Source organism: Thunnus maccoyii, chromosome 6 (genome assembly GCF_910596095.1).
Source record: "Thunnus maccoyii chromosome 6, fThuMac1.1, whole genome shotgun sequence".
In the NCBI taxonomy this organism is placed as follows: Eukaryota; Metazoa; Chordata; class Actinopteri; order Scombriformes; family Scombridae; genus Thunnus; species Thunnus maccoyii.
In genome coordinates, this window is record NC_056538.1 from 22,029,473 (window position 1) to 22,046,047 (window position 16,575).

Here is a 16,575-nt window from a genome sequence, read left to right on the forward strand (position 1 = left end):
GTAGTGTATTGTGGTTTTATGATAATGAAAGCTGTATATTTTAATTACACTGTACATATAAAGCCCAACTAAGGGCGAGAGTTGAAAATTAGCAACAGCTATAAACTCTATGCAATGTGCTTTGTATTGGAACTATGTCAAATTACATCGTCCCTATCAAATAAAATTCAAATAAAAATAATAATAATAGCTGTGCATGAACAAAATCAGCCCACAATAACTTCCATTGTAGCTCCTTGTTGGGGAGGCTGCTTTAAGTTGTCTAATTAGTCTTGGCACATCAGTGAATTGTGGGTTATAGAGGTTCAGCCTAATTGTTCATGGCCGGATGAACACTGTTCCTCGACAGAGCAGCAACTTTAACTCTGCCCATACTAACAGGATTTGGATGGTTAGCGAGAATGGAATTAGCTAATCAAGGAGAACATGTCATCCCAAAGCCTCATCCAATCAGCGTCTTATGTTCTGCTTAATGGGATCCAATGGAAGGGTAGCCCACTTCGTTTGAGGCTATGCAGGACAGCGTGCTCAGCTGGTGCCAAATCACAGAATTAAAAAGAAATCTGTTCCGTTATTTGGAAACATTTAATCGTGAAACCCATTGTGGATATATCAGGATTTGGTGTGTTTGTAGCCAGCAAACAGGTTCTCTTAGATTATGTTCAGTGCCATCTGTGTCACTGTGTGAGCGTCTCTGTGACCACATGCTGCTGTGTAGCTCAAATGTGTTTCTTTTACAGATCTGCCTTTACAAATAGTTCATTTTGACAATGTAACTAAGAGAGTAGGAAGAAAAAAGATCGGAAATATGTGTTTAATTTCCATTATATCCAGTATTTTTTGTATGTAGAATTGACACATTGACACACTGTACAGTACACACTAGAGAGCAGAATATTTGTCTTGTATACAGTCTCTTAAAACCCCCTTACATTTAAAAAATTAGAATTAAAGTAAAACGTTAATGTCATATGACATCTATGTGCATGAACATGTACAGACTGAAAATAAATTTAAGACTACCTATTTATTCTGCCTTCTGAAATTAATTAAGGTTCGTAACAGAACTTCATGAACTGCTAGATTGTTGGCAAGTAGGATTTGGCCACCTTGAGATTCGAACCCATTACCTTTGTATCCCCGGAGAAGGTGACTTTACTGACTGTGCGACTGAGGACACATGGTTTCCACACCTTCTCACAAGTTGAGGCAATGACATCACATGCAAAACTGGGGTGTTTTTGTCCGTTTGAAACAACAGTCAAAATGTTGGTGATAAAATTCTGAAAAAAATCACATATCATTCTGCTGGTTTCAGGTGTATTATCAAACACTTTGATGAAGTTATCTAAAGAATGTCTCTGTCAATATTGGAAGTATATGAATGAAGACTTGCAGAGATACACTGTATATGTTAATTGATTTTACATATTTTGAAAAATATAGAGTGATGGACTTCTGACCAAAGGTTGCAGTGAGAGAAACTTTTGTCACCCATCAGTGCACGTGCTAAAAACATTTCAGCTCTCTTGGACCAACGGTGAAATTTAAATGATTTTTGGAAGTTTTGACTGCAAAATTGATGAAAATGTGAGTTTATGCTTATAAGCCACTTACCTTTTCGCCAATCATGACCACACTTTATTCAATGAATTGAGCATGTCCGGAGAACATGTTTTCACTAAAATCCGTGCAGCTAATTATGAGTTATAAACTTTTCACATTTGTGGCGCCTCCAAGTGGCAGAATATCCCAGGACTGCGTAACAAAACTCAGACCTAGCACCTGAACATGTGTACTAAGTTTGGTTACAATAGCTTAAGGCAATTTAGATTTATGAGCGTTTATGTAAAATTGAACTTAAAGACAGGTTTAAAAATGTATAATTTCAAAACGGATTGATCATCAAAATTTCACCTTAAGATCAGTGAAGTCTGTAGATGACACAGTTTTGGGACAATTGGCCCAGCAGTTTCTGACGAGATGTCGAAAATGGGATTTTGGGAAAATTGAGAAAAAGTCGCAAAACTTAACATTTTTAGAGCAGAAGACCATTGGAGCAAAGATCCAGATGAATTGAGAGATTAAAATGATGACTCTAGGCCGAGCTGTTTTTGAGATAATTGCTAAAATTGACCTCAAGCATCACCTTGACCAATGAGTGTCATTTTATGTGCCTGAGTAGTGGGTTGGAAGTTGCAACCCACCTGCAAATTGGTGTTTCTAGGTCTTACAGTTTTTGCTGCACGAACTGCGCTGTAAGCAGAGAAAAATAGTAAGAAGAATAATGAGAACAAAAACAGTAGAGTTCCAGGAGAAAACGTTCACTGATTGGACCCCTAATAACTATTAATAGATAATAATAATAATAATAATAATAATTAGTTTACACTGCACAGATATGACTATGTATGTTACAATTTATTTATGTCAGATTTTCATTTTCTCACTAGCATCCCTGTTGAGAAAAACCCTTCTGTTGCCACATAAGCTGTCTTTGTCTAAACTGAATCAGAAGGGTTTAGAGGGCTGACGGGATTACTGTAAGCAATTAGGAGTAGTTAATGGTCTTTCCTGGTGTTGGTAAGTAACACTAATTGATCAGGTACAGCACACAGCTGACACTGACTCATAGCAACAGGTGGTCCATGCTGAACTGAAGTCACTGTACCAGAGCTGCAGACGGATGCCGAACCGGACTCGTTCAACTGCTGTTGGCTGACTGGATCGACACAGTTAATTAAATATATGAAAGGCTGTATTAAACGCCTTTGTCTTTACTTTGTTGATTGATAAACAGGCTTTGAGGGGCTGAATCTTGTTCACCGGATAATCAAATATCAGGAGGTCAAGAGATTTCACCTCATCACACAGGTAAGGAACATATTTACAGAATATATGCGTTTGATTTTGTCAGAACGAGAAAATACTGCAGCATTAAATAATGAGATGGAGGCCAACCATAACATCTTGCATAACATTACACCTGCAGATTACTTTTTACCTTTTTATGCTTAGAAGGCTGTTGAGAGTTCAATGTGACTTTAAACAACAATTATGTGACAATCCACATAAATATTCAAACATCAAAATCAACATTTCTTTTGTCTTTTCCCCTCATATTAAGTTCAATATGCACTGATTGTTCAATTCATGACTATGTACATTGGCATTGTAATTGTTTTAGAGTTTCCAGTAGTGATTACTTTCGTGATCAATCAATCTACAAATTATTTCTTTGATTAGCTGTTTGGTCGATAAACTTTGGTCAGTTCCCTTCACAAATTTCTAGAGTCTAAGTTGACATCTTCAAATGTCTTGTTTTGTCCGACCAACAGTCCAAAATCCCAAAATTTTCATTTTACTACCCTTAAAGAAAAAGAAAATGAGAAAAATTTACATTTACAAAGTTAATTTTTCCATTTTTACTTAAAAATTGTGCATAAAAATTGATTTATCAATTATAAAACTTACTGCTGAATATATATTTTAATATTCAAGTCAATAAATCATAGCAGCTCTAAATTACTTAAAAAGTATTAAGATGTAAAACTAATCTGTTGGCAATTGTTTAATAAAAGTGTTAAATATGAATTTTATCTTTATTTTATCTCACTTTTGACATCCAAGCACTATTGAGAACTCAAAAAGCACCAGTGCATCTCTGGAGATTTTTAAAGTATAGGGTTCAGTTGATGTATGATTTAAGCAGCAGGTTTTGTCTTTAAGTTGAGTTCCGGTGCTCTTCGTGCCCTAAGATAACACAGTGAGCTGTTTCTGATGTCTCATTCACTCCGTTTATGCTCCTAACAAACAGCTCCTTTATGAGATTAAGAGATTTCTGTGGCGCGCTGACATGGACGAAATTTAGAGTACATAAGATGTGTAACCTCCAGCTAATCTTGTCTCTATGAGAAAGGAGGGATCAGGCTATCGGATTGCCACAGCCTAAAAAGGTTATAGAGGCACTGGCACAAACAGCACTAGAGAAATGGCTGCTTAGCTAAATCTGCACCATACTTTATAGAAAAAAAATGATATGTCACAGAGACAACTCAACTCTTTCCTTTCATGTAAATGCAGCCAAAGATGTTTCACAATTATTATTTACTCTCAGTGGCCAAAAACACAGAACCCACTGTACATTCAAACGTAATCCAATAGACTCTTGTAATAAATGTGATCTGTGAGAAACTAGAAAGCAATGTGAGAAAGCTATTCATCATGTTGTATTGTAAGGCAGCCCTGTTACTTTGTCTGTCCTCTGTTGGTCTACACAATGAAAAACAACATACATAAAGGCAGTTTTAAGCATCTTGCTTGCAAAATATTAAAATATTTATTGAAGATTCTGATATAAATCAACAAAAGCGCACAGAGATTAAAAAAAAAAAAGGTTGTACAGAAATTGATCAGAAGCTTCAATAAATATTTTAATTTTTTGCAAGCAAGATGCTTAAAACTGTCTTTATGTTGTCTTTGTCTTGTTGATTTTGGAAGTCGTGTTTTATTTCTCTCTGTATTTATAAGATTGACTAAATATTGACTTGCTGCTGCAGAGACAAACGTTATGTTAGCCTGTTCTTCCTCTAGTTTATATTCACATACTGCACATCACATTGCTCCCCATTCACTAACAGCATTATGTGTCCTTGGAACAGATGGATCCTAAATTAATTAAATGGATTGGCACATTGAATGCCTCAGTGGGATTATCGCCAGTAATGCAATCTAACAAGATACTGTCATTTGCAAGGCAAATTGCCTAAGATGTATATCATACAATATGCATGTCTCAAAACAATATACTGTATTATGTTTATGTTTCTGTGAATGTTCAGTGATTCATTCTGTTTGTGTCATACAGAGGACTTCAAGAACCTGTTGTTGCCTGGCTGGTCTGCTAACTTTCTGGAAAGCCTCCATCTTGCAGGCGAACTGAGATCCAACATTAACTTCAAACCAGGTGTGTTTGAGCTTCAACAAAACTTCAACCAGCCTCACTTATGCCAAGAACAAACCCACTGACTCACATTATTTACTGACACATTATATCACTGTTTCTACTGTTTCTACTTCCTCAAAAAGAAATGCTTACCAAAATGATCTTCCTTTGTGATTTTTCCTGTAGAATATACTGTCCTGCCTGCTCAGGAATCAAAAGCACAATTGCTCTCATCTTCACACACCGTGGTCCATCAGCACAAACACATGCATCAGTACACTCACCAGTGTGCCTTCACTCCCATCCCTCATCAGTCCTCTGCTGGCTTTCCTGCTCCAGCTATGATGGGAGTTCAAGACAGTGATGTAAGGAGATGTTTTTTTCATTACTTTCACCAGCTCAGTGTTATCTCTGCTGAGTCACTTCACTCAGTTTCTTCCATTTTTATCTTCTTGCCACTTAACCACCAAGAATAGTTTCAAGACGTCATATTTTACCTCATGTTACAGTTCATCCAGCATCTTCTCAGAAGAACAACGAGGCCGCCCTCCTTAACTCCTGTCACTGCCTTCCGCAGAGCGACACAGAAGTCCTTCAAGTCAACAGTACGTCCAAGATGCATCATTCAAAACAAGAAATGTCAATATAGCAATTAAAATGTAGAAAGATTCAGTAAAACTTAATTCATTTATATGTCAAAACTTAGTTTGTGATTATTACAATGATTTTAATTAAAAGAAGCTTAGTAAATCATTTAATTTGTTGTAAAAAACCTTTTTTTTTCCCCTCCAGAAACGAGGGAGATGGGGTGCACTGCATGTCTGCATAGCATGGCAAATTTATTACCAAAAGAAACTCAAGGTAACAATTAAATGCATCAATATTTTAGTCACAGAAACAGGTTGAATTTTTTAAAAATGTGGTGCTTTGCGTGTGAAATTAAAGTCAATTAAATTGTATTTTTGTATTTTTGTCTGTCATCTACATAAACTAAGATATAATGTGAAAAAATACCTAAATTATGATAATATTTGAATGTTTTTTTTAGGATTTATCTTTGATTAATTGTCTTATTAATAACTAAAAAAGTGGTCAGGTCAGAAGAGGTCTATATTAGGTCTTTCAGTTGCCAGTGTCGGTCAATATCAAGACAGAAACAGCAGCATTTATGAACAATATAAACTTTAAATTAACAACAGTTTTAAGACGGTTTGGGTCAAGATGTCAGACAATTCTACACTGTGGAGGGATTTTGATGATATCTCATATTGCACTGGCAGATTTGTATCTGGTTCCAAAATTAAGTTGATGGTATCATTTAACAGAAAATGCAGCCAAAACCTAACAGTCTCCATCAAGAACTGACCACCAGACTACCTGACTCAGTGCAACACAAGGAACCAGTACAACCCTCTTGCATACAGCCCAATCTAGGTGAGTCCAAGAACAATAATGTCATGAATACAGAAAGTTTAGCAGCAGGATATGACAATCACGATGATCTTCTTCTCCTTTTCAGATTCTACATGTGGACAGTCAGCATATGGTGAAAGGAGTGAAGCAGGAAAAACAACAGAGAATAGGAGCCACTTCCAAAAAAGTCATCCCTCTGACCTTTACACATCATCGACAGCGTCTTACCACATCCATACCACCAAGAGGGAGAAACTGGGACAGCTCCCGAACCTAAACTGGAAAGAGAAAAGGGATGAGAAAGAGGAGCACAGACACCACCAGCTGGATTCCTGTTCGAATGTTTTACCTCTTAAAGAAAAGTCTCGGGGTCACACAGTAGTCACTCCTGAACTTGACGGCAGACATGACACAGTCTCACATGACAGGAAAAGGCCGCTCAACTGTGGCAGCTTGATTAAGGTGAAGAGGGTGAAGCAGGAAGTTGTAGATGACCGGTTTGATCCATCTCTGCTCAGTATGACTCGTAAAGATCCGTCATCTAACACCATGTTAGTGCAACATATTAACACGAGTGACACCTCTGCCCTGCATTGCTACAGCAGTGGATGTAATGTTGCCAGAGCTCCTAGGGGGGTTGTCTCTTACCCAGGAGCTGAGATGTATCCTTACCAAACTGCTTCATGGGAGCAATTGTGGACTGGATTCAAGACAATGGATCACAGCTTAAGACAACAACTCCTAGGAGACTATTTACTAAATAGCTGCAAGGTGATCAAGATGCCTCGTGCAGCACAAAAGCACAAAGAAGTTTTTCACAGCTTCTCAGCGCCACATCTTCGTTTCCCTCTTGCTATAAGGCAGCAGGAGACTGCTTACCTCAGCGGGAGGAAGTTTATGAGCTCAGGTAATGAGAGCCATCATCTCCACCACTGCCATTCTGCTACCATGAGTCATCTCCTTCATCCTGGCTTTCTGGCAGCATCCCACACGGGGTGTTGAGTCTCAAGGGTCAGCCTGACAAAAAAAAAGGAGGGCAGCTACTCCCATAGCAATCACTCACTTATAGGATGTCACTGGTCATTCTGGGCTGCGCTGATTCAGTGGAGCTCCACACTGTCCTAGAAAATCTAGTGATAGGGAGAAACTGGGACACACAAGAGACACTTTTTTGTTTAAAGGTCAAAATTGAAGAAGCAGAGGTATCTTGACTTTTACCCTCCAAAAGTACTGGATCCTACATTTCCCATAATTCAACTGGATCAGCATCTTTCATTAGAACCTCCATGTCTCATAAATCCTTCTTTAAAACCTCATGTAAAAAAAAAAATCTGCACAGTGCCCCTTTAATGAAGCATAGTGGTCTTCTTTGACAGAAATTATTTCTTGAATGGATTGTTTTTACTTACACTGTATGTATGACCTGTATGACCCTTTGTTTGATTATATGATTAGAAATATAGAGATGCCCAAGAAAGCTGCTTGGTGATTTCTTTTAGGTTAGCTTGAGTTTAAAATCTTGATTTGGACTTGAGGGTGGAATATGAATTGGTCAGGTGGTATCAAAGCTCATGTTTGGAGGTGGAAAAGCTTGTAAAATCTAAAATGTGCAAGCAGCTGTTGAAGAGAGTTGAGTTAATTACTTCATGTATAAGTTTCAGATAAACTAACCTACAAATAAAACCAAGAAAAGCGTACTTTTGTATCAAAAAATGTATTTAAAATGTATAACAATGATAACTTACTTCTGCATTAAACAATACAATTAAGCAATATTCCAAGGCTACGATAAAAAACATCATCTGAAATCCTCTGTGAGGGCAACATCATGGAAATATCACAGAAAATGGAACATGGTGTGTTAAGAACACGTAGGGAATAACATTTCATAGAACTAGCGTTGTAGTGCTTTTGACTCATTACATTCACGTAAGCTTTGTCAACTCACAGAAACATTAACCTATGTTTTACAGGCAATTTTATATAAATGCGAGACATCACAAAGCTCAGCCGAGGCATTAGAGTTACTAAGAGCTGCAATAGTGAAACTGTGGTCCCAAAACAGAGATGACAGTAAATCAAAGTAACATCACTTTAAAAACGCTAAAGACCATTCGGAAGCTTTGGCTCAAAAAAATAGTCCCAGTGATGACTTCACTGACAGCTCCACTGCAAAAATATAGTAAAAGAGGCAAACCAATTTAATTGCATAATAGCTATAAGAGAGCCTACACCCATCAGGCTGTACGGTGCAGTGCACGGTGGACAATCACACCACGTCCATGCCTAGGCCCCTTGCGACCTCCGTCAGGGCCTGAACTGCTCCAGATGTCCCACTAGTGTCACAGTCCTCCTGAGCTACTCCTCCGGGCTCGTCCTCAATGTGAGGGATGGTACTCATGACACAGTAGACGGGAGAGTCGCTGCCTCTGGGGCTGGGCTGAGACGAAACGTCCTCGCCTCCAGAGAGCTCTGAGGAGTATGAGGACGAGGAGCTGGAGGAGGGCGAGGAGGATCCTGCAGGTGAGCTTCGACCGCTCTCTGGTGTCACTGCTGGTCTCTTGTTGCGGCTGCTGGTTCTCTGACCTTTCCGAAGGCTCTGAGGCTTCTTGGCCATGTTCTTCATGATCTCCTTCGTCACTTCCACAGTCTCAAACCGTACCATGTTTACTTTTAGGAAGCCGTCTACATCCTTTCTGTATCTGTGGAGAAAACACAGAAAAACCACACATGTAATATTTATTTTTAGATATCTTATAGTTACATTTGATGCATGCTGAGAGCTGAAAAGTTAAGTGTTAATTGGCTTATTTGACCTACCTAAAGCGGGAATGTCCAGAAGGCCATTTCAGCTCATGCTTCTTGCGAAGGTGAAGTGTGAGAGTGTAACACCAGGAGAAGACCTTATCACAGATATGGCATTTATATTTGGACATTCCTCCAACCTGTTAGTGAAAACCATGCAATGGTGTCAATGACCGAGCATCATCGCAACTGTCAACAAGATTACAGCAGAGGTCGGTGCCAACAAACCTCGTGCACTCTCTTGAAATGATGATTCATGGTTGGGAATGTGTGACAAAAATATTCACAGCCCTCCACTGTACAGTGGTAAACCGACCCCTCGTTGTGGACCTCTGTGTGTTTCTGTAGATCACGCTGGTTCTTAAATCTGTAAAAAATAAATAAATAAATAAAAAAGAATATATGACAACATGAATATATGATGCTGAAATAATTTGTATTCATTAAATACAAAACAGGGATAGATGATAAACACATTAAAACCTCACTACAAATGTTTGATGTTGAAATAATTTGTTCCAAAGGAAAGGGATACATAAGGAGACTATTCCTTAAAAACTATATCTTGGTGCTTTTAAGGTAAAACTCCTCTTTACTCCTATATGGAGCAGATGACACAGGTGTTATTTTTAGATTCTCATCACTACATGAAGAGTGAAATGACAAAACTGTCTTGTCTGTCTTTTCTATTTTCTCTCATTCTGTCTACCTTCTGTACCTACTGTTTTGTAGGTACAACTGTACATCACTAAAATGTTATGCAAATAATGCTTACTTACTTACAAATAGGCAAAGAATAATAACCTTTATAAAACAGCAGAATAAAGAAGTTTCTTGAAATGGCTGAAACTTGATGCATTACTTTTAATGTCAAATTTACTGAACACTAGCTATGAAGAGCTGGTTCGATATGCTGTGTGACAAAGTTCAGTTGTTGTCAACTGGACATCTAATCAGCTGTTCTGAAGCTCTACCTTTTGTCACAGAAGTCACATGGGAAGGGCCGCTCATCACAATGGCGGAACCTGATGTGGATCTTCAGAGCTGCCAAAGTGGTGCAGGTCATGTCACAGAAAGGACACTTCACCTGATTCACTGGAAGTAAAAGAAAAGAACACACAGGATGTTGTCTGGGAATATGAAAATATGATACATGACACAACAATTACTAATTAACAGCTGGGAATGGATCAAGCTTTATATAGCTGATAAATCATTAATCAAAAATGCTTTCATCTGGCACAGCCTGACCTTGCAGATCAGCTATATGATAGTATGATTTAAACAAGCAGCTAAATGTACTGTAGCCACAATTGAAGCTACCCTGAAGGAAAAACCTTGCACACTGAGTAAAGACCTCATTCAATATGCGATTATTATTATTATCATTATTATTATTCAATTATTTAACACTAAACATTTTACTGCTTATGGTTGCTTTAAAACTTTACAACACTGTAGTTACAATACAATTACAATATCTGGGTAAAACTAATATGTCAAATGTTGATTGGAAATGAGCTCATCATCGTTAATTCTGATAAATTCACACTTACTAACTGCAATGTCACAATAATTTAAGTTTAGAGCTGTGAAAAGTTACCATGCTGACGAACATGATCCCTCAAAAGCCTCTCGCTGGAAAAAGCTTTGCCACAGTGTTCACACACCAGCGACTCTGTTCGAACGAGATGGGTGTATTTAGAGAAATCAGCATTAAACAAAACAATTAGCATCACATTTAGTAGAAAAGTTATGCAAACCAAAGTGTCATTCTCACCTACTGGCTCGGCCTGCCTGTGGAGGTGGTCAAACAGCTTTGTGTTGCTGGAGAACATGCTGCCACAGGTAGGACAGGCTACAAGTCTCTCCTGAGTGTGGCTCCGCATGTGTTCTCTTAAACGGTACCTGATCTTGAAGAAGGCGTCACAGCCTGTGATAGAAACATGAGCACACATACAGAGGTAAAATTTAAATGTGGGACCAGTGAAGTGAGACACACCGTGAAGATCATTAACATCTCTTTAACCTTTTCTTGCTCAGTTATACCTGTCCAATGGCAGAATAGAGCCTGCTGTTGTTGTGGGAGAGACTGCAGCTCAGCACTTTCAACATGATTGTCCACATGTCGGTAATACCACTCAGGATTGTTAAACGCACTCTGTATAGACACAAAAATATGAATTCTATATTTTAATATCTATATTTATTTAAGTAATCAATCGATTATATACTGTGTGACTGCATTTGCCTTAAACTAAAAATACTTACATCACAATGCTCCCACTGGCAAACGTATCCATCTGATCCTTCTGGAAGCAAGTTGTTGCTATGCAAGCCTTGGTTGCAGCTGGGCAGGTCAGGACGGGACTTCAGCAGCTGTGACCCGACAAACTTGAGCTTACCGTGGTAGTTGTGGAAGTAAGCGTGGACCTCCAACTCTGCAGGGCTGCCCATGGATACAAATTCACATCCATTCCAGAGACAAGCATACTCGTCTAAACAAAAAGAACAAATGAGTCATTACTAGATAGTTATCATAGGATCTACAGGAAGTCATGACATTCTTCTAACAATGGCTGCGCAACTGAAAGTTTGACAAATCTCTAACTGACCTTATTTAACTCAGTATGTTCAGCAAATTCCTCCAGACAGGCTGTTGTCTACCCCCTTAATACTCCCAATAGTGCAACAATCCCACTAAAAGTAATAACCAATCAGCATGTGCTTGCATCTTTATGTGTGGGTTCATTGACAACAGAGAAAACTGAATCGGCGTTCCTCCACCTGGCAGTTTTAATTGTTCAGTGTCTGTTCAGTGTCTGAAAAGCTGGTACAGAAATAAAGATGCCATGTTGGTCACGCAGGCTCATTTTGGTGAATATAATACAAGACACAACAAAATGTAAAAACTGTCAGAAAATGGTTGTGGCTTCAAGAGGAGACACAATTTTAACATGTTATTATTTTATTCCATCGCATGAAACACATCATACAATAAGATGAATTCATGGCCAAGTAACAACAGAAAAGAAAAAACTCCTCAGACAGTGTTTCCCTGTTGAGCTGCGGTGGAAGTATAGTAAGAAAAAGAGGGACTTTGGCACTAAAAAGATTGTAAAATTTAACGTTATCAATTTGCTTTGACTAATTTGGACAGCTGAAGCTTCATATTAGCTTCAGTTAACCTTCTTTAAGCTTTTTTGCACAGGAGGAGGACTGTGGACTTTGGCCCCCATTTCTTACATTGTAAGCACATTATGAAGGGATCTTCTAATGGCCAGTATGAACAGGAGTGATTATGGCAAATAAAACCTATTTCAATGTTCATTTGGGCACCCGTCCATTAAAGTTTAACTTTGAACCTTTCTACAGATGTCTCTCATTGTTTATGATGCTGTTTGTAGGTGTGTGCTTTAAGGTTTGTTTCTCTTCTCAGTACACGGGTCTCTACTGCTAAGAAATGTTGATCTCAATGGCATTCGTTGATGAATTTATGATTAGAATAAACTGATTTCAAGGAATATCTTCCAGCCCTCAGTTAGTGGCTGCTCATATGTCAAACAGTATGGACACAAATGTTTAGCAGCATGTACACTCACCCAGTTCCTCCAGGGCATCGTTATCACCCAGGTAGTCCTTTAAATGCAGCGACATATGATCACTCAGCTCCTCCATGGTGTGGCCCTTGAAGTTGCATGAAGCCCACTCACACATCACCTCAAAGTTATCGAGTCTCTTGGTTGTCATCATGGTGGAGACCAGTGTGACCTCCTAGACAGAAAAACACAGCGACGCACATTTTAACAGATAGAAACTGTGGCTAACAGCTGAGCTACGTAGCCTACAATACTAGCTAGAATTGACTATAAATGTATAAACCGACGTTAGCTTAGGTTAGCTGTAAAGTGTTTCTAGCTCAAGGTGACGTAACGTTACCTAGAAAATTTTAGCTGTCAGCGTTATTTCGGACTGTGTGCTAGTTGGCAAAACGAGTAACATAACTAACTGTTGATACGTTATTTCAAGTTTATTATTTCAAGTTTAACATCTTATGTTCATACAAAAGTTAGTATTTTGGCTAACAGTCTAGCTACCGCTAAACCTGAGATAGGTTTGCACTCATTTTTAGGACTTTTCTTAAACAGCCGATCGCAATTTTAAATCGTTTCACGCTAACGTGGGAAATATTTGACATCTTAATGGGGGATTTGTAAACACACACTAACGTTTCCGACGCTTGATACATTAACTATTGAAAATGTTTCTTACAAATATGAATGTTGCCCGCTGCAGACACCGAGCAGCTCTTCCCTCCTCTCTGCTTGTCTGGTTTTGTTTATTTCCGGTTTCTTCTTCTTCGTCTTGTTCTTCTTCTTCTTGAAGAGAAAAAGGAACATACCGCCACTTTCTGAACCGGAGGCCTCCAGGACTGTTGTATGAGATATTTCATGGCATAAAAAAACATTAAATAGCTCATTATCTTCATAATACATCAGGTTTATTGGTGCTTACAACGAATAACTGCTGAAATATTGCAGAATATGAATAGTTTATCATAATGATAATGATAATGATAATAAACTTTATTTCTATAGCGCCTTTCTAAACCAGAGTTACAAGGTGCTTCACAAAATACAATACCATAAAATATAGGTGCAAACACATACATATATACATATATACATACATACATACATAAAACAAACAAAAATAAATAAATAAAAGAACATCATACACAGGAAATGCAATAAAAACAGGGATTTCAAGAAGTGATCAAACACAGACACATAAAACAAAATATAAAAAGAGCAACATAAAATATTTGAACAGACATCATAAAATTATTATAGGCCTATAAATGCCAGTCTGTACAGGTGGGTTCTTAAAAGCTTTTTAAATTGAGGTACTGACTCAGCTGATCTGATACTGAGGGGGAGTTTGGAGCTAAAACAGTAAAAGTAAGATCCTCCTTTGTTTTAAGCTTGGGCTGTGGAACTGTGTGCAACTCCACTGTCATCTTTGGAGGATGTCAGCCCTCATGTGGTGGTGCTTTCTAATTGGACTTCTGTGCAAGCTATGGATTGTCCATAACAAGCACCATGAGTATAATGCTGGTCATAAGTGTATTTTACAGAACTCCAATTAGGCAGAAGATCTATGATAAACTTTGTAGTTATCTTGAACACATGGGTAATGATGGGGGAAGTTCCCAGACAGACCTAGTAAACATGAGCTTAACTAGGAACATGTGGCAGAGACCCCTGTCTGCAAGGCCTTCAACTGTCAGGATTTCTCCTGTATCCCAAGGGAGGATGAGGACATAGAATCCTAGTGAGCCACATTCAAAGCCTCCGTTGTTGGTTCTTATCATTGGCAGCAACGCCAAAGCACAGCAGTGATCCAACAGTGTTTGGATGAAGCTTTCAAGGTCAAGGAGGCCTTTCGTATTTGACTAGGTATCAGCAGGCCAGAGGGACTGCAGCCTCTGTGGTCATAGCTATAAAAACTAGAAGAGAAGTTAGGGGGGGCCATGGAAAAGGCTTTCTGTAGAACCTATAAGACAACAAGAGAAGGAGAAGCAGGGTCTTGCCCGAGCTGCTCAACCTCTCAGGTGGAGGCTTGTTGAATTTCCTTCCTTCAGGGTGTCTTGAACAAAAAGAAGAGTTGGATGGTTCTACCCTATGTTTTTCTTGAAATGCAGCATTGTGTATTTCATTATAATGATTACTTTTTTACCCGTCACGGTGACGCTGCTATGAGTTTGTGCAACAGCTCTTATCCACTAGAGGGCAGAATGTGCTGACTATAAGCACCACTTCTCATGTCATATGCCTGCCCAAGAAATACAATATCTTCATGAGGATGCATGTTTCCTAATGTGAAGTCTATCTTAACAATACACCTATTCAAAATAGGCATTTATGTTGCAGTGCATAATCTTGACGTAGATACATTATTTTATTAAAGAAGGGTGTCTTAGAAAGGAAGAATTTGAGATCTGCTGCAAACTCACTGAGTCACATCCCCACTCTGCTGTTCATTGGAGTATTTGGCCAACATTTACACTTAGTGGCTAAATAACATTCTTCTGGATGTTGTCAAATTCAACTGATAAACACAAGGGCCTCTTTTGTTCATGAAATATTTTTTAACCACACCAGAAGATAACAATAGTGGCAATAACTGCTTAAACATGACAAAAATGGACACACAATAAAGCTGTGTAGGGGAGTCTGTAACCAGCCAGACAAGTCTTTTAGAGAAAGGACAGAGCTTACACTGCTCCAGTGCCATCGCTGATCTTTTATTCAATATTTCATGTTGCTCTGCAAACATACAAACCCATAACAACTGAATTATTCATGCAGTTTTATGTCAGGATGACTGATTCACAGGAAAATGACCACCAACATCCAAAATCCAGTTGCTGAATATACTGAAAAATAATTGAATAATGCCTCCATTGTACATCTGTTCTTTGTTTCATATATTTTTGTTTCAAGATGGGGTCATTTTGCATCTCTGAATTAATCCACTGACTATCAGTAAATAGAAAATTACTGATTGCATTATTTAGATTATTAGAAAAAACACCATATGAATGATTCTAAATATTAGTTGAGATTTTAGGAATAAAACAAAACAGTAGCATCTGCAGGGCACATCAAGCTCACTCTCTAACAAGCTGTACATACTTTGGCCTCTAGGTGTGCTGTGGACATAAAATTTGGAGCTGAAAATGATTTCAGAGACTTCACTACCCAAAATAATTACAACAACAGTAATAAGAACAGAATAAAACAGTAATTCAGTATTCTCACTGTAATCTAGTCCAATTTTTACAAATTCTGTAAAGTTAAATATCTTAACCATATTTTAAAAAAAAAAGTGAGAATATGTTAACTATCTCTTTTTCAGAGTAATGGATGACACTGGTACACATAGAGAATTGTGTTGCATTTCCAAATTTGTTAAATTTCCCACATGCCATAACACTGATTGATAGTTATCAATACACAGAAAAATGTGCCAAAACTTGGGTGACTATTGTTATGGAAGCCCAGTATTCATGTTAAATCTACTGGGCCTCAGGACAGGCAACACCATTCTCTATCCCTGACCTAACTTTACCTTTAAGCTGTGTTTAAATCCTCCTCACATCCAAGCAAAGAAAAAGCCTCATTCCTACATTGTATTTGCTTAGGCTAAACTGCAGTGGCTGGCTCCACTGGCTTGATAGACAGCATCATCAGTATAATGGCACAGCCTGCACAGTGGTCCCGTCATTATCCCTACTTATCTAGATCCACATAAATCTTGAACTCTGCTTTTAACCACGTCGGTTCCTTCTTATAGAAATTATTGCTGAAGTATTGTCTTGAGCTTGAGAATTTAGATAACTGGCAGTT

The 16,575-nt window shown here is 38.3% G+C and overlaps 1 protein-coding gene across 1 annotated transcript; it reads right to left on the bottom strand.

Annotated features, from left to right (window-relative positions):
• Nucleotides 1-8,053: 8,053 nt before the first annotated feature.
• Nucleotides 8,054-13,540, bottom strand: zgc:112083. Its single transcript, XM_042414106.1, has 10 exons — nt 13,436-13,540; nt 12,766-12,937; nt 11,435-11,661; nt 11,213-11,324; nt 10,944-11,096; nt 10,767-10,841; nt 10,138-10,258; nt 9,392-9,530; nt 9,179-9,303; nt 8,054-9,060 (listed from the first exon to the last, which is right to left on the bottom strand). The coding sequence occupies exons 2-10, from the start codon at nt 12,914-12,916 to the stop codon at nt 8,628-8,630; spliced, it is 1,536 nt and encodes a 511-aa protein (XP_042270040.1). The 5' UTR covers nt 12,917-12,937; nt 13,436-13,540; the 3' UTR covers nt 8,054-8,627.
• Nucleotides 13,541-16,575: the final 3,035 nt, after the last annotated feature.